The sequence below is a fragment of the Balaenoptera acutorostrata genome, chromosome 16 (genome assembly GCF_949987535.1).
Source record: "Balaenoptera acutorostrata chromosome 16, mBalAcu1.1, whole genome shotgun sequence".
In the NCBI taxonomy this organism is placed as follows: domain Eukaryota; kingdom Metazoa; phylum Chordata; class Mammalia; order Artiodactyla; family Balaenopteridae; genus Balaenoptera; species Balaenoptera acutorostrata.
Genome location: NC_080079.1, coordinates 26816559 through 26837655, shown reverse-complemented (window position 1 = coordinate 26837655; position 21097 = coordinate 26816559). Strand labels below are relative to the sequence as shown.

At 57.0% G+C, this 21097-nt stretch overlaps 1 protein-coding gene across 1 annotated transcript; it reads left to right on the top strand.

Moving 5' to 3' along the window:
• Positions 1 to 868: 868 nt before the first annotated feature.
• Positions 869 to 16142, top strand: TRIM8 (tripartite motif containing 8). The gene is made up of 6 exons (XM_007187242.2): positions 869 to 2473; positions 11976 to 12071; positions 12409 to 12642; positions 13924 to 13955; positions 14090 to 14205; positions 14559 to 16142. Exons 1-6 carry the CDS (start codon positions 1904 to 1906, stop codon positions 15164 to 15166), a joined length of 1656 nt encoding a protein of 551 aa, XP_007187304.1. The 5' UTR covers positions 869 to 1903; the 3' UTR covers positions 15167 to 16142.
• The last annotated feature ends 4955 nt before the right edge of the window (positions 16143 to 21097 follow it).

Genomic DNA, 21097 nt, shown 5'->3' with positions numbered 1-21097 from the left:
CCTTCCTGGGGGAAGGAGAGCCGAAGCCCGAGCGAGCAGAGGCAGGAAAAGGCAGCCGTGGACTGCCCGGCTCGCAGATCATTTTTATTATCGAGATCATTATTAAAAGGGGGCGGGGAGCCCAGGATGCGGGGGAGGGGGCTAGAGACGCAGCTATTTTTATTAAACAGATTATTCCTGAAATAATAATACGCGCAAGATGGCTGAAGGTGGCTGTGATGAGAGTGTTGGGGGGTTTTTTCTTCCTTTTTTTGATCTGAGGATAAAGCTCTGAGACGACAGCCGCTGCGGAGACCCTGCCCGGAGTGCCCTCCCCAGATGAGAAGCAGCGGGCGGACAAACGGACCTACCGACGGAGCAACTGGCGCGGGCCCGCCCCGGACGCGTCGCCTGGGCAGCAGCCGGGGGCCGCGGGGGCTCGCCTTTCTGCCGACTTCTTCCAATTCTAATCTTTTTTTATATTTTGGAAAGAACCAGGGTGGGTGGAGCAGAGGTGGAGAGAAATCGGGACTTGGCATTTTCTCCCTTCTCTCTCTCCTAATTTGAGGGAGGCTGCCAGCCCTCTCCTTAAAAAAAAAAATCCCACCACAAAAAAAAAAAAAAAAACAACAAAACAAAACAGAGAGAGAGAAAGAACGCTGCAGGACCCTCCAGCGAGCGCGCTCGAACCCCCGGCCGCCACCGCGGCGGCCGCCGGGAGCCCAAGATGGCTGGGCGCTGAGGGAGGCAGTCCGGCTCGGCTGGCTTGGCCAGGCCCCGCCGCCGCGGGCTGGCTCCGACCGCAGCCCCGAAGGCCGGAGGAGAGGCCGAGAAGAAAAGAAAGTGGGGGGGGAGGGGGGCCGGGGTGGCGAAGGGGGAGGGCCGGGGGGGAGGGGAGGGCCGGGAGCCGAGCCTCCTGTTCATTAGCAGTTGAGAAAAATTCCTTTCTAGTTTGATCAATCCTTGTTTTCCTCGGCAGAGCCGGGGCGCCCGCCCAGCGCGGAGACTGAGAGCGAGGTCTCTCGCGGCGGGGGCGCCCGGCGCCGGGCCTCGGGGGAGCGCAGAAGTAGCGACGAGGGGGTCAGGCCGGAGCACCGACGGGGCTTCTTCTCCCTCCCTTTCTGGTTGGCTTTTTTTTTTCCACTTCTCTCCCTCCCCCTTCCGTTTCTATTTGTGAAGGGAGGAGGAAGGCAGAGGCGGGCTGGTGTCTCTGGCCGGGGACTGGAATTTCATCTGAATGACTGCCCCTGCGCTCACGCAGTGCCCCGGAGTCGGCCCGCCTGCGCCCCGCAGCCCGCACCCGCAGACGGCTGGCCAGCCGGGGGGCGCCCGCGCCGCGGCCCGGGGACCGGCTTGCCTCGCCCGCCTCGTCCGGATCTAGCAGTCCTTGGCGCGGCCGCACTCGCTTCTCCGGCCTCTCAGACCCTGGACGAGGCGAGGGAGGCGCAGCGCCGGCGAGCCAGGAGAGAGCCACCATTGCCGCTGCCGTCGCTGGAAGAAGTGTGCGGCTCCCGGGCTCTGTCCGCCTTGGGGCGCGCCCCAATGTCAGCCTCGGGGCCGAGTGCAGGCCGTGGGCCGCCGCTGCCCTAGCCGCGCCGACCGGGAGGCGGCCTCTTATATGGAATTTGGACCCCGGCACTCCCCTCCAGGGCTGGTGCCCCGGCCGCGGCCCTGGCGCAGTCCGCCGTCTCCCGCTAGGCGCTCGGGAGGAGGAGGAGGAGACGCAGCCGGCTGCGCGCGCTGCGTGAGGACCGAGGCTCCCTCCTCTGGGGGGCGGGTGCGCGGAAGGCGCTGGTGACTGAGCGACTCTCGGGGCCGCCGGGGCCCGGAGCTCGGGGCTTTGGTGGGCCTGTAGTGGCACCGGACGGACCCCCAGGGTTGGGGAGTTGGGGAGACCTGCCCGGGCCCTCTGCCCGCAGCCGCTATGGCGGAGAATTGGAAGAACTGCTTCGAGGAGGAGCTCATCTGCCCCATCTGCCTCCATGTCTTCGTGGAGCCGGTGCAATTGCCGTGCAAACACAACTTCTGTCGGGGCTGCATTGGCGAGGCGTGGGCCAAGGACAGCGGCCTGGTGCGCTGCCCAGAGTGCAACCAGGCCTACAACCAGAAGCCGGGCCTGGAGAAGAACCTGAAGCTCACCAACATCGTGGAGAAGTTCAACGCCCTGCACGTGGAGAAGCCGCCGGCGGCGCTGCACTGCGTGTTCTGCCGCCGTGGCCCCCCGCTGCCGGCGCAGAAGGTCTGCCTGCGCTGCGAGGCTCCCTGCTGCCAGTCCCACGTGCAGACGCACCTGCAGCAGCCCTCCACCGCCCGCGGGCACCTCCTGGTGGAGGCGGACGACGTGCGGGCCTGGAGCTGCCCGCAACACAACGCCTACCGCCTTTACCACTGCGAGGCCGAGCAGGTGGCCGTGTGCCAGTACTGCTGCTACTACAGCGGTGCGCATCAGGGACACTCGGTGTGCGACGTGGAGATCCGGAGGAATGAGATCCGGGCAAGTACCCTACACACAAACACACACACACACACACACTCCCTACCGCCTGGGGACCACCCATCCGGACAGGCTGACTCTTGTGACATCAGGCCAGAGGTTCCCTTCCAAACTCCCACTCTAAGTTTGGAGGCAAGGTCCTGGGAAGTAGGGTCCCCGATCGGTACTTGATAAATTCCTGCACCTGTGCTCATAGGGGGCATCTTGTGAGGCATTTATAGAATTGAGGTGTGGGGCTCTCAGGGGTAGAGTTTGGCTGTTGCTTTTCTGTTTTGCGTGCAGCTCCCTCCCCCGGCGTTGTTTCCGTAGGCCCTACGGGAAGTCACTAAAGGGAGTGACCCAGGTCCTGCTTCTCCAGCTGCTGTTTATGTAATGAGTGTCCTGGTGCCGCTGCTGTGGCTGACATGATCCATGATGCTGGCATACCAATGAGGAAGTAAACAAAAGCAGCCATGTTAGTTTCAAGCCCTACTGGAAACACATTGGGGGGGGGCGGGGGCTGGAGGGGGAGCTTCCGGAGGGAGAGCAGAACTCCTGGTATCTATCTGGCCAAGGCCTGGACAGCCAACAGCATCACCGGACAGCATCTCAGCTATTCGGATTATTCCCCATAGCCCGCTCTCCATGCGTGAGAATCGCTGCCCACTGTGTGCCTGTGCGTATTGCACCCGTCTGCATGAACACACCTTAAAGTATGTCTTCATCACCCTGAGCGCTTTTCTCCCAGCCCAGCCCTCTATCACAGCCCTCCCACATTTAGGGAGGGGAAGTGGAAGATGGAAAAAGAATCCTGTGGGTTTAAGGTTGAGCCGCCTTGCAATCTGGTTTCAGGCAGCTGGCTCCCCTGGGCTGCCGGCTGGGTGATTACGGAACCGCATCCCCTCCCATTGTATACACCCTGTAGCAGCGGCCAATGTCAAAACCGCCTTCCCCCTCAGGCCTCTGGGGCTGGCCTGGCTTTGGAGCTGGACTGAAGCAATACTTCCGTCCCCTTCAGTGGAGGGGGGCTCCTCCTGGGTTCCTCCCAGGTCCCCTGGCTTTCAGGGTTGAGTCATACCAGAAAGAAGGGGTTGGCCTGAGACTGTCTGAGCCATCTCAGAAGCCCCAGCTTGGGGCCTGGGTGTGATATCATGGGGGTGAGGTTGGGCTTTGGTAGGACTGGGAGTGTTTATGGGTGGGGGCCCCTGGAGGCTAGTCGAGGCCAGTGGGGAGCTTGGTTATGAGGAAGCTCTGCGCAGGGGACGGTTGTAGATGGGGGCTGTTTCCTGTGGGGGGGACCAGTCAGAATGAGTCACTGTTTAGCAATTAAAAAGCATGCACATACCACTAACAAAAGGCAGGAGGGCTGCCACAGGCTGAGGGCAGGGATAACAAATAAAATTTGCTGTATAATTAGTTTCTAATCGGATGGGCTAGCTCTGGGGTTTTGTGCCAGGACAGAGCCTCTGGTTTCTTAAAGGAAGTGTGGGTGGGGGATGGAGAGAAGAGCCTCCCCCCGGCCCAGGGTTGGAAAAGGCAGAGGCCATGGGGAGCAAATGAGCCCCTAGTGTACTCCGCCCCCCACCCAGGGCAGGCAGAGCCCAGACTTTCCCTAGTATTGGGAAGCTGCTTCTATTAATAAAGATGGAAGGGCTGGGGAGGAGGCTGGGAAAAGTGCAGAGGCAGGAGAAAGGAAGGCTGTCCAGTTCTCTGTCCTGGGATTGACAGTGGAAAATGAAAGGAAGGGAAAGGTGGAGATGGGGCTGAAAGGCACAGAAGAGGGGACAGCAACCAGGGTGATGAGTGAATGTGTGCCTGCACCCACGGCTTTGCCCTTAGGTGTATCGGAGTGCTCAGGTGTCTTTCATTTAGGTGGGGGAGAAAACACAATTTTACCTGATTTGGTAGTAAGAGGGTGTCTGTGTTTGTGAGTGTCTTTGAGACTGTCTGCTTTGCCCTCAAATGCACCTGTCTCCTGTCTGTATAGTTGGGGGATGGGGGTGGCACACATATGCAAAGTATACCCTGGGGTTCCTACCGGCAGGTCTCTGATCCCCCAGCTCATGGAAGGAACTGGATGGAAGCAGGCCCTGAACTTTGTCAGCAGCTCCATGTGTGTGCGTCTGCATGCGTGCGTGCATGTGTGTGTGTGTGTGTGTGTGTGTGTGTGTTCTTGTGTTCGTTCCTGTTCCTGGTGTGGGCAGGCTCAGAAGTAGTGGGTTGCATCACAGCCAGATGTGCAGTTCTGTGCGCTCAGCATCTGTGCCCCACAGCCTGAGTCTCGTCCCTCTCCAGGCTCCCCTACCCCAGGCCCTCCAGATTCTCTCTGCTGTCCCAGGGCACTGGAGTTGGAAACCCTTCAATGGCCCAGTGCCACTCAGTGTGAGTTGGACTTATTGAACGAGTAGGAAGAGGGGCCCCACCCTCAGGGGAGGGGGTGAGCCACAAAGAACCTGAATGGAAGAACCCATTGCGCTCCATCCTCTCTAGGCTAGCCATGGGGAGGGGCGTTTTCCTGGGCCTCTTTTCCCTTGTGGGAGGGAGTCTGTCTTAAAGGGCCTCTGCTGGTACCATGGATGAAGGCAACAGAATTATCCCAGATGCAGGAGCAGAAGCATGGAAACCTGGCACACACCTTAAGATACAGTTCTGCTTCTTGTGCTTCCTCTTCCGTTGTCCCAGGGGAGGGGCAGGGGCTGCTGAAATGCCCTACTGGCTAGGAATAGGAAATGCTGATCAATCTCCCCCTGGTGGTCCTCCACACGCATACTCAAAGCACCCACCTGTGCAGCAGCCTAGAGCTGGGGCCCAGCAGGAATGCAAGCAGGGCTTCCGCCCAGCAGGGGACTAGCAGGGGTTCTCAAAGTCAGGCCTTTGAAGTCCTTGCCCCACTCTGCCCTTGGGAAGCCAGTGTGTAAGCCACGTTGCCATGAGGCCTGGATGCCCATTGGGTAGACCGCAGAGACCACTCTAAGACATGCCTAGACCCCAAATGTGTTCTGCCTTGGGGCTATGGGATGCTAAGGGCCCAAGACTGGGATATTCAGGTGTGCTCAGGCGTGGCAGCCCTAGGTGGTCAAACCCTCTTCCAGCCCCTGGGTTTAGGGGTTCATGTGAGGAACTCTGGACTGGTATGAGCTGGGAGCACCTCTGTCTCATGACGTCCTTCAACATAGAAAGAAGATCCAAGATAACGCCTAGTTATATCTGTGAAGGGCTATGCAGGGTGTGTGTGTGTGTTCAGGTCATAGTTGTGCCTCTGTGTCATTCCTAGTACCCCAGACTGAGGTTGGAAATGTTCCCAGGACCCTGTTCCTTGCATTCTCGAAGGTTTAGAGTTGAGAAGAGATGTTCTCTGGGGACAGGATCCCACTTCTTGGGCCAGTTTGGGGTTTGCAGCTGCTGGGGGTGAGGTCATCCTGCTCACATTGTCCATGGCCGGAGGGGCTGCCCTGGGACCCTGGAGGGGATCCTAGGTCTCCACCCCATGTGTCTGTCTCCAGGTGGGCTCTGGGAGTGAGGGCTGCCCTGGCCCAGCTGTAGCCGGGCTGTGGCTGCAGCCTGACTCAGGCAGTACAGACCCCACCGCTCTCCGCTGCCCCCGACCGTAATCCTGAGGTCCGAGGTGGGGTGGGAGGTGACGTGGGGAGGCTCTGGGTGTGGGTGTGGGTGGGAGGTGGGAGGGTCAAGTGGCTGCTCCTTCCTTGACCATCTTGAAGGATCGGGAAGATGGGGCCTGGCTCAGCCTTCCTCCCTGGCCCCAGGCAGAGGAGCCTGAGGCGGAGGCCCAGCCCCCCACCTCCACCCCAGGATCCTGCTGACACAGCCAGACCAGACGCCTGTCATGCACGCCCTGCTGATGACTCTGCCTGCTGCAGCTCTGGGTGCCTGTGCATCCAGGTCTGTCTGCAGGTGTGTGTGTGTGCATGTGTAACCAGTGCGTCTGGTTGTGCATCTAACATGGGACTACTTTTTTGTATCTCAACGTGTTTATCTCTGAGAAGGTGCAGTGTGAGTGACTGACTTAATTACGGAGTTGTCTTGTGTGTGGCTATGGGGTCGGGAAGATGTGCACGTGTGTGTGTGTGTGTGTGTGAGCGAGAGGAGGGTGCCCTGCTTGCCGTTCACCTGTGAGTTGAAGTTGAGTGTGCACACATACCTGTTGTTGACAGCGCTAGTGTGTGACTGCCTGCCTGATGGTGGTTGGTTGGTGGGTGTGAGTCTTGTGTGACTTTCTCACCTGGTGGAGGTGTTGGGGAGGGGAGGGAGGGGACTCACCTTCGGTGAGCTTGTTGCCTGTGGTGGGCTTTGGAGGTGGAAGCCTGGATGGATCCTGCGACGCTGTGTTGGGGGCATTCGGGGTGGTCATAGGAAGAAGGGGAGCCCGGCTTGGGCCCCAGCCCTGGACCTAGCAGGCAGGCTTGGCTGGCCTCATCCCTGGCTCTGGGAAAGCCTTCCTTCCCGGCTGGCCTGGCATTCAAACACAGACAAAGGGGGGCTTTCTCTCTCGCCTCTTTGTTCTGCTGCCCCAGAGCAGTGCTCTCTGCATGGCAAAAGCTAATTCCACTGTGCAGCTGGGAAACCCTCTCTGGGGTCTGCCGGGGCTTGCCTCCGAGGTGCTGCCTTTCTCCTTGCCCCTGGCTCCTGCTCTGTAGCCTCTTCTCTCTGGGTCTGTGATTGCCCGCAGCCTGGGAGTCCACATGGTAGCCCCAGGTAGGGGCTGAGGCACGGGAAGGGGCAACTAAGGCTGAGACCAGGAGGGAGTGCTGTGGCCCAGAGAGAGGGGAGGCTGACATACTCCTAGGACAAGGGCTTATGTGGGAGAGTGGGGGGCGGCTTGGCAGCTGGGGAGGAGGTTAGGAGGGGGTAGCTCTGAGCGAGGGCTTCATCCAGAGCTGGAGCTGGCATGAGAGTCATCTGGGCAGGGATCCCAGCAGGCGGAGGTACTCCAGCAGCCCAGCGCCCTCTTCCTGCCTCCACCCCATCACAGGGGCTGCTGGCCCCAGCTCTGGTCCCATCTAAAAACCTGAGGCCTGCCTCTGGCCCAGATCCTGGGGCCCTGCTCCCTCCTGACTTTGCTTCTCTTCAAGGTTGACTTGAGGGTTTTATTATTATCATTTATTAACTTTTACACAGCCTAGAGTCCCAATGGCCTTACCCGTCTGCCCAGTCCAGTCTGGCATCAAAAATGCCAGCTGGGCCTGGCGAGTCAGTCTCCAGAGGGCTGTGAGTGAGGCTTTCCCAGGGCAGGAATGTAAGGGGCTCATGATTGCCCCCTCTCCAGGCTGGGAGGGGCTTTGGAGGGAGCAGCTCAAGGCAGAGTCTAGAACATTAGGCGACAGATATGAGGGTCTTGGAGGGGTGGGAATGGAGTGCCCCCAAGTCTTCTTGATCTTTTGCCCTCACAGACCCAGGAGCAGACTGTGGAAGGCCTTAGGTCCTTAGGGAAGGACAGGGTCAGGAGTGAGCAGGTCCCACCTGGGCCAGCAGGTGTAGAGTGGGGCTGGGCCTCCAATTGCCCCCGCCCCTGCTGGAGGCCTGGTCCCTCAGGTGCTTCTAGTCTAGACCATTCTAGTCTCCACTCTGTTCCTGCACACTTGAGGTGTGCCACAATCCAGGTGACCCACTGCGGGCTGGGAGCAGTTTGTAAGGTGCCCTCCCCCACATTGAGAGGCCTTGCCCTGAATCAAGCTGGGAAATCTCTCAGCTGTGGGTTTTTCCCAGGTGGGCCGTGGAGCCTCAGCTCTCGGTAGTTCCGGGAGGTTGGGATGGAAAGGAGGCTGCTGGTAGTGGGGAGGGGTCCTTGCTTCCTCTGTTCCCCATCTTCCAGCTTCTCAGCAACCTGATTCATTCACTGGTGGAATCGAGGTGAGGGGTAGTAAAGGGGCAGCAAGTGGATATTTCCTTTCTTCCCCACCACCCCGATTTTCCAGTGCCTGAGGTAGCAGTGTCCCCCACCCCCTGCTTCCCCCCGGTGTTGGCTGTGGCAGGATCAAGAGCACCTAGCCCCGAGGGAGCGCCATTCCTGCAAGGGCGAGCTGGCCATGGTGGGCCCCCCTCCCAGCCCTCCCTGGCTGGCACCCCCTGGCCAGTTTCCTTCCTATTCCTGGCCCTTCCCTTCCCCCTGTAGTGGAGACAAAAGCCTGGTGGCCTCTGAGCTGGGGGAGGGCCAATGAAACCCAGCCACCTGCTAGGGAGTGTGGCCACTGCCTTTGCTGGACCTGGACTGGGCTGCACCCCAGAGGGCTCTGGGCAGGCAGGAACCAGGACCTGGACCCGGAAGCCAAGGGAAGACCCCTCAGGGTCCCAGGGTGGCCGTGCTGCCAGGAAAGGATCTGAGAAAAGCCTAGATGAGGGAAGGGGCTGAGCCCCACTCCCCAGGACAAGACAGGAAGTGCCTCCCTTGGCTGTGCCCTGAGGGGTCAGCCATGAACTCCCTGAAGGGGTTTCAGGGGATTGGCACAGAGGCCTCCCACGGGTCTGGAGGGCGGGAGTGAACAGCCCCATTCCAGGCCTCTGAGGGAAGTGGGGCTGAGATCCTATCTGGGGCTGCCCCTCGTCTGGGACTCAACTCCAGGTGCACCTCTACTCTGATACCAGTGGGTTTGGTCATGAGAAGTAGTTGGGCCGGGAGACCGTGGTGCACAGATGTGTGTGTGTGGCTGGGGCCTGGGCTCTCAGATATCCTGGGCACTGGGAAGGCAGGAGTGGCCTGGAGCCTGAGATGCATCCAAATTGGAGGGACTGTCTTCCCAAGTGTGGGGACGAGGCAGCCAGCAGGCAAAAAATTGAGGGCCAGTTGCAACAGGGGAGGTAAAAAGGTCTCATATCCTTTGGTGGTACCCTGGCCACCTTGCCTTCAGGCAGCCCTCCCTCAATCGTCGGGGGCCTTCAGGAGGGCCAGCCTTCACTGTGCAGGGCTGTGTGTGTGACAGTGTGCCTGAGGTGGTCTCAGGGCCCAGGTGGTGGCGTGTGCTTGTGTGTGTGCGTGCAGTTGTATGCATGTAGGTGGGCCATACTGTGGGGTGCCGCCTGCCCTTTTCACGTGACTGGGGGCAGTTTCACAGGAAGGGAGGATGTGTGACTACCTCTGCTCCTGCTCCCAGCCAGCTGTGTTTCTCTACAGGCTCTGACTCTCAGGCTGGCAGCAGATCCATGTGCATGTTGGGCTGGGGTGGAGGCAGGGCAACATCTCCTAGGGCTGTCTCTTAAGGTACTGTCCTGGGTCACTGAAAGGTCAAATTGTTGGGGGGTTGTGTGCCCAGGGGGTGCCCCAGTCTTTCCCAGCTCAGAATCCGAGAGCCTCACCCCCTACCTCCTCCTGTCCCCAGGGCCCTGGTTCGAGGGTAGCCACCAACACAAAACAGGGTCACTGAACTCTCTTGGCTGGCCTTGGTTTCCCCATATGTAAAAGGGTTTGGGGGAATAAGGAAGGGATTGGTGGCAGCTTGTCTTTTGGAAGCCAGCTGAGTGTGGACAGGAGTGGGGGTCATGGGTCAAACTTGAGGGTCACTTTGAGGTCCACACAGAGGAAGAAAAAGAACCACTTCTTGTTGAGTGGACACTTACTGTGAGCTAGGTTCTGTGCAATCTGCTTTGCAAACCTTGTTTTGTGTGCAAAACCCATGGGTTTATTCAGGAAACACGTTATGCATCTGTAGGGTGCTGGGGCCTTTGTGGGTCCCGGCTAGGAAGGGAAGTGGAAAAATACAGCAGCAAAGCCCTGTTTTCAAGAGGCCTTGAGTTTTGTTTGGAGATTAGACTGCAGTTGGTCAGATTATAGAATAGTGTTGTCCTATAGCTCTTTCTGTGAGATGGTCACATTTTGTGTCTGTGGTGTCCAGTACATTAGCCACTAGCTACATGTAGCTATTGAGCACTTGAAATGAGACTGGTACAACAAAAGAACTGATGTTCAATTTAGGTTTTTTTTTTTTTTTTTAAGTTTTACTTGATTTTATTTATTTATTTATTTATTTATTTTTGGCTGTGTTGGGTCTTCGGTTCGTGCGAGGGCTTTCTCCAGTTGCAGCAAGCGGGGGCCACTCTTCATCGCGGTGCGGGGACCGCTCTTCATCGCGGTGCGCGGGCCTTTCTCTATCGCGGCCCCTCCCGTTGCGGGGCACAGGCTCCAGACGCGCAGGCTCAGCAATTGTGGCTCACGGGCCCAGCTGCTCCGTGGCATGTGGGATCTTCCCAGACCAGGGCTCGAACCCGTGTCCCCTGCATTAGCAGGCAGATTCTCAACCACTGCGCCACCAGGGAAGCCCCAATTTAGGTTTTTTTAACTAACTTAAAATGAAATAGCCACATGTGACTAGTGGCTACTGTATTGGACAGCACAGCTACAGAGGGAGAGCAGAATGTGACAGTCCCCCGTATGGCCAGGACAGGGAGGGTCCTGCACAGACTCCGAGCAGGGGCCATGGAAAGTTTCCTAGAGGAGCAGGGCCTTAAGCTGGGCTTTGAAGGATAGACAGGGGATGGGGAGAAGGCACTGTGGGCTGCAGAAAAACATCAGCTGGGTACAGGGAGTTCAAATTTGCAGTGTCAGGGACAGGATACCAGCCCACCTGGCTGGGAGAGTCAGGTTGTAAGTAAGAGAGTCTACAGAGTTTGGAAGGAGGGGTCATCGAGGGCTCTTGGGCAGGAGAGAGACCCTGTTTGAAGAGGTGTGACTGTCTGGCAAGGGAGGATGACAGGGTGGCTGGAACAGTGGGGATAGGCAGGTCTGGGAAGAGAGGGGTTGTAGAGACAGAAGATTAAGGGCTGAGAAGAGCAGCATGGTCCAGAACCTTCCAGCAGACTGACCTTGGGTCTTAGGAGAGCCAGAGTTTCCTTTCCACCCAGGTCCAACTGAGGGGCTGAGGGAGTTAGCAAGGACTTCAGAGGCCTAGCTTTCAGCATCAGGAGCAAGCAAGGGGGCAGCTGTCTGGCTTGATGCCCCCCAAGTGTAAGGCAAGCATCAGGTGAGATCTCTGGACCGGGCCAGAGGGCCTGTGAGACCCGGGAAGGTTGTGTGACCCTCTGCATCATTTCTAAGATGGTGCTCCCCAGAGAGAGGCAGCATGACTTGGATAAGAACAGACCCTACTACCTGGTCATTTAGGTTTGTATTCCAGCTCTGACACTAGCTGTGTGACTTTGGACGAATTACTTAACCTTTCTGGTTTCCTCTTCTCTGAAATGAGGATGATAATAGTACGTATCTCATAGCATTACTGGAATGATTAGATAAGTCTATACAGGAAAAGTGCTTACAACAGAGGCAGGCCTGACCCTGCCCTCAGAAAGTTTATGGTTTAGATATGTGTGGGAAGCCATTCCAGGCTTTCTCTTCCTGAGGACAGGCTGGCCAGACAGTTGTCACCAGGCCCCTGGGATTGCATGGGAGCCAGACGGGGTTGGGGGCAGAAATTTTAGGTCACCTGGGAAAAAGGCTCCATAGGTTGAGTCTGTTCTGTAGAGGGAAGGATGGTGTTCCCCCATTCCTCTGATGCCCCTACCCCAACTGTCTCTGCAGAAGATGCTGATGAAGCAGCAGGACCGGCTGGAGGAGCGAGAGCAGGACATTGAGGACCAACTGTACAAACTCGAGTCAGACAAGCGCCTGGTGGAGGTAGCTAAGCCCAAGCCCATGGTATGAGGTGGGGTGCGGCTTGGGGGCTGGGCCTTGGGCTAGGATCTGTTGCGTGGTCGGCTCTATGCCAGAATCCCTTGATCAGTCATTCAATGAACCGTCAGTGGATGAACCCCCCGCTGGTGCCAGGGTACCTGTCCAGAGCCCTGTGCTACCAGTGGGGGATTGGCAGGTCAGACTTTGCTTTTGGGAGCCCTGGGCAGCCTGGGGCTTTGGGGTCCCAGACTCCCCCATCCAGGATGTGAGACAGGCAGGAGCAGCAGCCAGAAGTCCCCAGTACTTACCTGCCCACCCACTCTTGCCCCGGTGCCCGCAGGAGAAGGTGAGCCAGCTGAAGGAGGAAGTGCGGCTGCAGTACGAGAAGCTGCACCAGCTGCTGGATGAGGACCTGCGGCAGACGGTGGAGGTCCTGGACAAGGCCCAGGCCAAGTTCTGCAGCGAGAACGCAGCGCAGGCGCTGCATCTCGGGGAGCGCATGCAGGAGGCCAAGAAGCTGCTGGGCTCCCTGCAGCTGCTCTTCGACAAGACGGAGGACGTCAGCTTCATGAAGGTGGGCTGGGCCTGGGACCGGCTGGTGGGACCCAAGGGGCATTTTCAAGGTTTTTTCTTTTTTTTTTCCCGTATTGGGTCTTCGTTGCTGTGCGCGGGCTTTCTCTAGTTGCGGCGAGGGGGGGCTGCTCTTCGTTGAGGTGCGCGGGCTTCTCATTGTGGTGGCTTCTCTTGTTGTGGAGCATGAGCTCTAGGTGCGCGGGCTTCCGTAGTTTTGGTGCGCAGGCTCAGTAGTTGTGGCTCGCGGGCTCTAGAGCACAGGCTCAGTAGTTGTGGCGCACGGGCTTAGTTGCTCTGCGGCATGTGGGATCTTCCCGGACCAGGGCTCGAACCTCTGTCCCCTGCATTGGCAGGCAGATTCTTAACCACTGCGCCACCAGGGAAGCCCCAAGGGGCATTTCTAAATTGGAGTCTGAGATGCTTTGCTCCCCAACTGGTTCCCCCCACCTGTATGCTCACAGGGCTTTGGAGCCAGCCTGCATGGATTCAAAACCCTCCCACCCTGTTCCTTCTAGCTTTGTGACCTTGGGCAAGTCATATGTGTTCCCTAGGCCTCAGCTCCCTCACTTATAAAATGGGGTTGATAATACAGGTCTATTATCTGTTATCCACAATGCCAAATTTTTAAAAATCTCTGAAAACTGAAAGAAAAAAGTTCTGGCAGCTCATTTAACAGCAAAAATTTACCTGAACTGATGCTGGCAATTTATGGCCTTTATTGATCTTACTTGGTACAAATATTGAAACATATTGCTGGGACTTCCCCGGCAGTCTAGTGGTTAAGACTCCACGCTTCCAGTGCAGGGGAGGGATTCGATCCCTGGTCAGGGAACTAAGATGCCACATGCCACGAGGCGTGGCCAAAAAAAAAAAAAAAATCGCTGCAGAAACATTGATGTGTTAGATTACAGTGTCCTACACTGTAATCACATATTATGATACGGGCATCATATTTCCCTTCTAAAGTCCAAAAAATTCCAAATTCCAAAACACATCTTGCCCCAAAGATTTTGGGTAAAAGATTGAGTGCCTGCAGAACCTTCCTCCTAGGGTAGTTGTTTAGATAAGATGATAGATGTATAGAAAGCACTTACAGTGTTGTCTGTCACATAGCAAGTGCTCAGTCTTCTGAAAGTGGAGGCACCCCACCCCCTGCCCCTGCCACGCTCTGGCCAGAATCAGAAGGTCAGCCCTGCCTGGGGAGAGAGAGGATGGGGCAGCTTCCGTCTTCCCCTCTCTCATGCTGCCCTTCCCACTGACTAACCCTTTTCTCTCCCTCTAGAACACCAAGTCTGTGAAAATCCTAATGGACAGGTGAGCAGATGGCCACCAGCCCTCAGGGGAACACATGTGGGGGAGGGCAGCAAGGGCCAGGCCCACTGGGGGGAGGTAGGGCGGGCTCACTGGTGATACCTCCTCACAGCAGATGCCCCGTCCACTGCCCCCAGGACCCAGACCTGCACAGGCAGCAGCCTTTCTCCCCCTAAGATCGGCCACTTGAACTCCAAGCTCTTCCTGAACGAGGTGGCCAAGAAGGAGAAGCAGCTACGGAAGATGCTAGAAGGTGAGGGTGGGATCCTCAATCAAAGGGAGAGAACCCTTTGGGCAGGGGTAAATGCCAGAACCTTCCTTCTGAGAGGCAGCCTGGCCTAGTCAGATAGACCTTTCCTCATATCCCTGCTTTGCTACTTCTAGCTGTGGGACCTTGGGCAAGCCGTAGTACCTCCCTGAGCCTCAGCTTCTTCAGCTGTAAAATGGGAATGATAATAGTATCTGCTTGCTAATGGAGTAGTGAGCATCAAGATGGTGCATGATGTATTGTTCTTGGTCCTACAGATGGAAAATGTCCCCGGGGGAGAGGAGGCCTGGGTTGCCTGGGACGGGGGCTTTAGCGACTTTTGCCCAAACTCTCCACAGGCCCCTTCAGCACACCGGTGCCCTTCCTGCAGAGCGTCCCCCTGTACCCTTGTGGTGTGAGCAGCTCTGGGGCGGAAAAGCGCAAGCACTCGACGGCCTTCCCTGAGGCCAGTTTCCTAGAGACGTCGTCGGGCCCCGTGGGCAGCCAGTATGGGGCAGCGAGCACAGCCAGCGGCGAGGGCCAGTCAGGGCAGCCCCTGGGCCCCTGCAGCTCCACGCAGCACTTGGTGGCCCTGCCGGGCGGCGCCCAACCAGTGCACTCAAGTCCTGTGTTCCCCCCATCGCAGTATCCCAATGGCTCCGCCGCCCAGCAGCCCATGCTCCCCCAGTATGGGGGCCGCAAGATTCTCGTCTGTTCTGTGGACAACTGTTACTGTTCTTCCGTGGCCAACCATGGCGGCCACCAGCCCTACCCCCGCTCCGGCCACTTCCCCTGGACAGTGCCCTCACAGGAGTACTCACACGCGCTCCCGCCCACACCTTCCGTCCCCCAGTCCCTTCCCAGCCTGGCGGTCAGAGACTGGCTCGACGCCTCCCAGCAGCCTGGCCACCAGGATTTCTACAGGGTGTACGGGCAGCCGTCCACCAAACACTACGTGACGAGCTAACGCTACGCGGGCGGTGGGGCGCTGGGGAGTCTCCCCCCTCAGCCCCCAGTGGCTCGGGAATGACGCATCCAGAGACCTGCCCTTCTACCTTCCTGTCCTCCCTCCCTTCCTCCTTCATTTCCCCAAGTCTTTTCCTTTTGGATTTTGTTTTGTTTGGGGCTTGTTTTGATTTTTTTTTTATTACGAATCTCCTGGACTCTGAGGTGACAGTGGGAGCTGGCCTGGGCCGGGGCTGCAGGTGGCTCTGGAGTTGGGAAAGCGTCTACCTCAAGGCGCTGAGCTCTCTCTCTGTCTCTCCTTTTTTCTTCCACTCCTTCCCCTACCCACCCCCGTGGCTGGAAGGAGCCTCAGCTTCCCCTAAAGCCTTGGGGGTAGGGGCAGTTTCCAACCCTCCTCAGCCAGCCCTGGGAGGAGGGACCAGTGCCCACTGGCCTGCTTCTCCTCTTCTTTTTCTTTTGGGCAGTTTGATCACTGACTAAATAAGGAATGACCTGTAGATTGTGGGGCTTTTTTTTTTTTAATTTTTTTTAAAACCAAGAATGATTTCTCCTGCTTCCTTCTCACCATCCTCCCAGACGGAGTTCAAAGGCCACTTCTCAAGCAGCTTTTGGCACCTTCAGCCTCAGAATGGAATCTTAAAGACAGGAACCCCCATGTCCAGGAAAGGGGAAAGGAACCTTGCCAATGATAGTGACCACAGCAGAAGCAAATAATAATAATATTAATAATAATAAAGAGAAATAAAAGAAATAATAAAAAAAAAAAACCATAGCACAGCCCTTGTTGAGGTCAGCGGGAGAGGAGGGGCTGCCGGGAGTTGGGTCCTTGCCTGGATTTTGACACAGCGACTTCCTGTAGTGAGCACTTTGTATGAATCGTGGACTTCCTGTTCTCAAGGCGCAGGTATTTATTCTGTAATCTGTCTAGAGCACACACCGAAATCCAACCTTCTAATAAACATAATGGCGCAGTCCCACTCCCTGCCTCGCCTCTTACCCCTAACTCCCCCAGGCCTGGGGTCTTCAGGCGTTGGTGTGGGGAGGGGCCCCTCTAGGGATGGAAGCCCCTGCCCTCCTTGCCTTGATTCTCTCCTGGGTTTAGCCTGTTCCAGGCCTGTGAATGTCAGTTCGTCAGGCACTAACTACGTCTGGTCTCAGCCTTGGGTTCATTTGGCAAATATTTGCTGAGGGCCTCCTAGGCCCAGCCCCCGGCTGCATGGGCCCCGGCGTCTCTTTGAGTTTCTGCCAACATGCTCTTAGCAAGGACAGACAGAGGAAGAAATACCTTTCTATGAGTCTTGCAGAGTTTACCTCCTTCAGTCCACAAATATTTATTAAGCACATGCTAAGCGCCAGGCACTGTGTAGGGCCAAGGGCATAGAAATAGAGCAGACCCTATCTTGGAATTTAGTCTAACTGAGTCTTGGCCCCCACTGGGGGAGGGGGCGGGGAGGGTCACCCAGCTCCATGCTTCCTTTGGTAACTTGGGCTCTAGCCCCTGCCCCTGAGCATGGAGGGAGGGCAGGCAGGAAAATCTTGTGCTCTGGGAGGCACAGTGCTAGGGTAACAGGGTGAAAAAGACATCCTACCCTCATCCCCTTTGGCAGAGCTTCTCAAAAGAGTAGCATGCTTGGGAGCTTGTTAAAAGGGCTGAATCCTGGAGCCCTACTTGGACTTAGTGGGAATCACTGAGGGCCCAGGAACCTGTTTGTTTTTTTGTTTGTTTTTTTGCCACGCCACACAGCATGCAGGATCTTAGTTCCCCGACCAGGGGTCGAACCCATGTTCCCTGCAGTCCTGCAGTGGAAGCACGGAGTCCTAACCACTGGACCACCAGGGAATTCCCAGTAATCTGCATTTTTAACCCCCTGGTAATTCTGACACATCCTGGGGTTTGAGAAGTGCTGCCATGAGGGACTGGCCAGGGACCTGCTTGTTGCAGGGACCCGTGGGCTGGAAGGAGGGGCTGGGGCACACCAAGCCCTCCTCTGTTGGAGCAGGAGCCGTGTGAGGGGGTTGCTGATCTTTTAAAAAGATCTCTGGTTTGTTGCCTAACACTTTGCATGGATCTGCTTATGTGCAAAGTAGGAGGGTCAACCTTTCCTGGGTGCCTAATTCTCTTTCCCCTTGTCTGGGTAGAATCTGAGCCTGAATGCCTCCCACCCCAGAAAGCCTAGCGCAAGACAGGGAACTATGGGTAAGTCCTGCACCAGGGGTCCAACCCTCACTGACTCTTAGTCACCCCTCTTCTCAGAAAAATAAGCACTCAAGTTGGAGGACATGGTCAGTCCATGTCCCCCGGCCAGTCGGGCTGGCCAGACAAAAGTGTTGGTCTACTGCCTCTATCTTCCCATCCTGTGGGAGTAGAAAATGACTCAGTGTGGGGTGGGTGGGCCCTTGATTCACTTCTCCCCCTCCCCACTTTGGCAAGGAGCCAGAGCCAGGAGCAGGATGACAACAGCTGGCCTGCCCCTTTCTCTTCCCCTGCACCTGTTTGGGGCTATTGAGGGGAGGCAGATGGCTGGAGCACAGTGCCCTTCCAACCCAGGGTGGAAGGATGCCTGGGGCCAGGTGCTGGTGGACAGATAGACATTTAACTCCACTCACATCTGCTCCTGACTCACTGTCGCTTTCTCTGGTTGTCAGGAACCCTGGGACATCTTCTGTGCCAGGAGTTGGGAGCCAAGACAGAAAGCTGCCCAATTTCTTTCCCACTTGGCCTAGTTTTGTTTTAGCTGATGGAAGAGGTTCTTTCTCCAGGTACATCGATGAAACTGGGATATGGAGGGGAGACTGGTGGTAGCGGGATGAGCTTGAACCCCACCAGGTTCCAGCTCTGAAAGCCCACCCCAGCAAATAGACACCCAGGCACGCAGGCTGTAGGCCAAGCAGCTAACTGTGTAGTATGGCCTGGAGTGTCTGGGCAGCCAGGGAAGCCGGGAGACGCTCACCCCATCCAGCTGTCCCCAGCTACCCAGCTGTCCCTGGCTTTGTAGGAGCAGCTGTCACCCACCTCCCAAAAGGGTCAGGGGCAGAGGAGGCCAGGAAAGCTGGAGGTGACCCAGGAACAGGGCCAGCTGGAGAAGGCGTGGGGGCCTTCCTCACCCTGCGCACTCAAGACACCTCTCACAGCCACAGGCGCGCCCTGTGCCTCCCTCGGCTAACCGCTCAGACTCCGAGATATCGCTCTCACCGCCCCCGCCCTCCGGGGAGGCGATCGCTCCTCCCCATTCCAGGCAGGGCTGGGTGGTTAGGAGCGGAGCGCGTCTCCCCCTCCCCACTGACGGCTCCTGTGGGCCAGATGTGCGGGGCCCGCAGGGAGTCAACCGCCTGGGGGCTTCCTTCGCCCGCCACCCCGGCGGGTCCAGGCTCTTTCATGTCGCCGCCCTCCCCGGTCCCAGCCCCGGAGCCGAGCAGCTGCGCCCCGCTCCCCGCCCTCAGCCTCTCTCCCAGCTGTCTTTGGGGTGGGGCCGGGCAGCTGGGGAACAGCTGCAAGGCGTGGAGTCGGGGTGCTCGGGTGCCCTCCTGCAACAGCCGGAAACAGTCTCCTTGCCCGGGGGGGCGGGGTGCAGGGGGCCGGGGGAGGGTGAGGCCCGGGGGGGGATGGTCGGCCCCCCCCCGCCCCTCCCCCAGCGCACCTGGCCGGCCAGCTGAGAGTCGGGCAGACCCCAGATCAAAGCCCCCTCCCGGCTTCAAAGGGCACCCTGGGGGCGGGGGAGGCGGATGGGGCAGCGGGGAACACCCTGAACGGGGAGGCCGCTGTGTCAGCGCCCCAGGGCCCTCTCTGGAGGTCGAGCCCCCGTGTTCTAACCTAATTTCTGGATTCTTCCAGGCCCCTTTCACATCCACCCACTCGGACCCTGTGGTTGTCACCATGCCCTTTCCTCAGACACCTTCATTTGCTCCCATATGACGGTGGGTGGGGAGAGCCCATGAACACTTTCAGGACCAGACTAGCCCCCTGGGGGATTTCCTACTCCATCCCACCTCTGCTTTATGTAAATTAGGTGTGTGGTTGGGGGACGGTCTAGGACACTTCCTTCCCCAACCTAGTGCTCTAGACCTACAAAGAAACGGGGGCTGTGGGGTAAGGGGAGGAAGAAAATTATTCCTGGGTATCCCTGGACAGACCCCACCACACTCTAGCCCTCTTCCGAGGTGAGGCTCTCCCTGCAGGATGTTGGAAATCTCTTCCTTGGAGATGCTTTAGAAACAGTGGGCTCTGGAACCTAGGATCCTGGTACTGGTTCTAGAACCCTCTGAGTCCAGTTTCTTCCACTTAAAGGGGCAAGGAAGGAAATAGAGGGCACCCTTGGATTGCCTTTTCCCTGTACTCTGCCAAAATGCTGGGACAAGAGCCTGGGATTCAGGGCTAAGATTCTAGAAACTTCACTGGAAGCTGCAGGGAATGGGAAAGAGATCAGTGTGAGGGCAGAGGCAGCTAGGGTTGGGGGCTCCTGGTGAGAGGTTTATAGACCTGGATCAGGAGGGGACCTGGCCTTAAGAACATCAGCTTCTTCCTTCAGCATCTCTCTTTCTTCACCCCAGTACTCTACCCTGTCCATCTGCACCCCAAAGGCTTGCTTCCCTTCCAAGGAAGGATGTATTCACTCTCTGCTTGAATTCCTCCAGTGACGTGCAACCTCGAGACACCCCTTCCACAATGAAAGCTCTTACAAAGAACCAACAGAAATCTGGTGGATAGAGCTTTGGACTCTACCATATTCTCCTGTGTATGAGAATCACATCCCCTGAGTGAGGGAGGCCTTTACGAGCCCAGGGCTTCTTCCCTAAAATCCCCTGTCCCTGGCATTTATGATTCAGGGACTTGGCAGTGGACTTACCCCAGAATTCTGCACTGGGAGTCTGAATGTTTCCTCCACAGACGACCAGTTTTCCTTAATTGCTGTGTGGTAAATTCCGCTCAACTGCAGCAAACTGGGATATTTATGACTTCTCCTTGCACTAGATCTTCAACAATTGGGTCTTTCTTGAGAGAGAACCCATCAGCTAAGTGCCATATGTTATTTCTCACTATTTACATTGAGGCAAGAAGAGGGTGACGGGGTGGGGGGGGGTAGGGTGTGGCATAGTTTTCAACAGTTTGTAGAATGGGGTCTAGAGGTGGTATAGGCAACACCTCAAAATTGCAGGTAAGAAGTGGAACGAGGGAGCAGGCTTCCAAGAACTAAGCATTAAGGGTGGTGTGGACTTCTAGCCCACCTGAAAAAAATGGCAGTGAGTCACTTGACACGTGGGTGCCCTGGCTGCCTGGTTGTGAATCGGATGTTGTCATCGGACACTCTCCATATGTGTGCCTGCTGCAGGGCACTGAGCAAATGGGCAGCTCATGGCCTAATGGATAGGGACTCTCCAGCCACACCAAATGCCATCTCTACCAGCTGCAGCTCCCCGGGCTCCACCCATCAGATCATAGGCTCAGAGTCAGTCCTCCAGCGGCCCATGTAGTTCCATGCCCCAGTGGCTCTGCTGATCCCTCTGCCTGGATCGCCTACCGAGCCTCAGAGTCTCACCTCCTCTGGGCATTCTTCCCCACCCTCTCCAGAGGGGGTATGAAAGTAATGAATGATGCATGTGAGATGCCAGGATGGTGCTGGCGTAGGCCGCTTTCGGGCACTGATATAGCTGTCACGATATTCGTGTTCCTTTGGGCCAACCTCACTCCCATGCACTTAACGCTCTCACTTGATATTTTAACTAATTGTATCAGGTTACAGGCTGCATGCCCAAGTAGCCTGTGTGCCCCTGGAGGACATGAAATATTAGTCATTTTTTATTTTTCAGAGTGTAAGACATTACCTGTTTCATTCATTCACTCATTCATTCATTCAACTAATAATTATTGATGTCCTTCTAATGCTGGCCTCTATTCCAATGCTGGTGATACACCGGTGAACAAAACAGACAAACT

Excerpts from the sequence above, each read along its gene's own strand:
- TRIM8 (XM_007187242.2), top strand. The coding sequence starts at position 1,904 with ATGGCGGAGAATTGGAAGAACTGCTTCGAGGAGGAGCTCATCTGCCCC. Across the intron at positions 12,643-13,923 it reads AGGACGTCAGCTTCATGAAG|AACACCAAGTCTGTGAAAAT; the intron begins GTGGGCTGGGCC and ends CTCTCCCTCTAG. Across the intron at positions 14,206-14,558 it reads GCTACGGAAGATGCTAGAAG|GCCCCTTCAGCACACCGGTG; the intron begins GTGAGGGTGGGA and ends AACTCTCCACAG.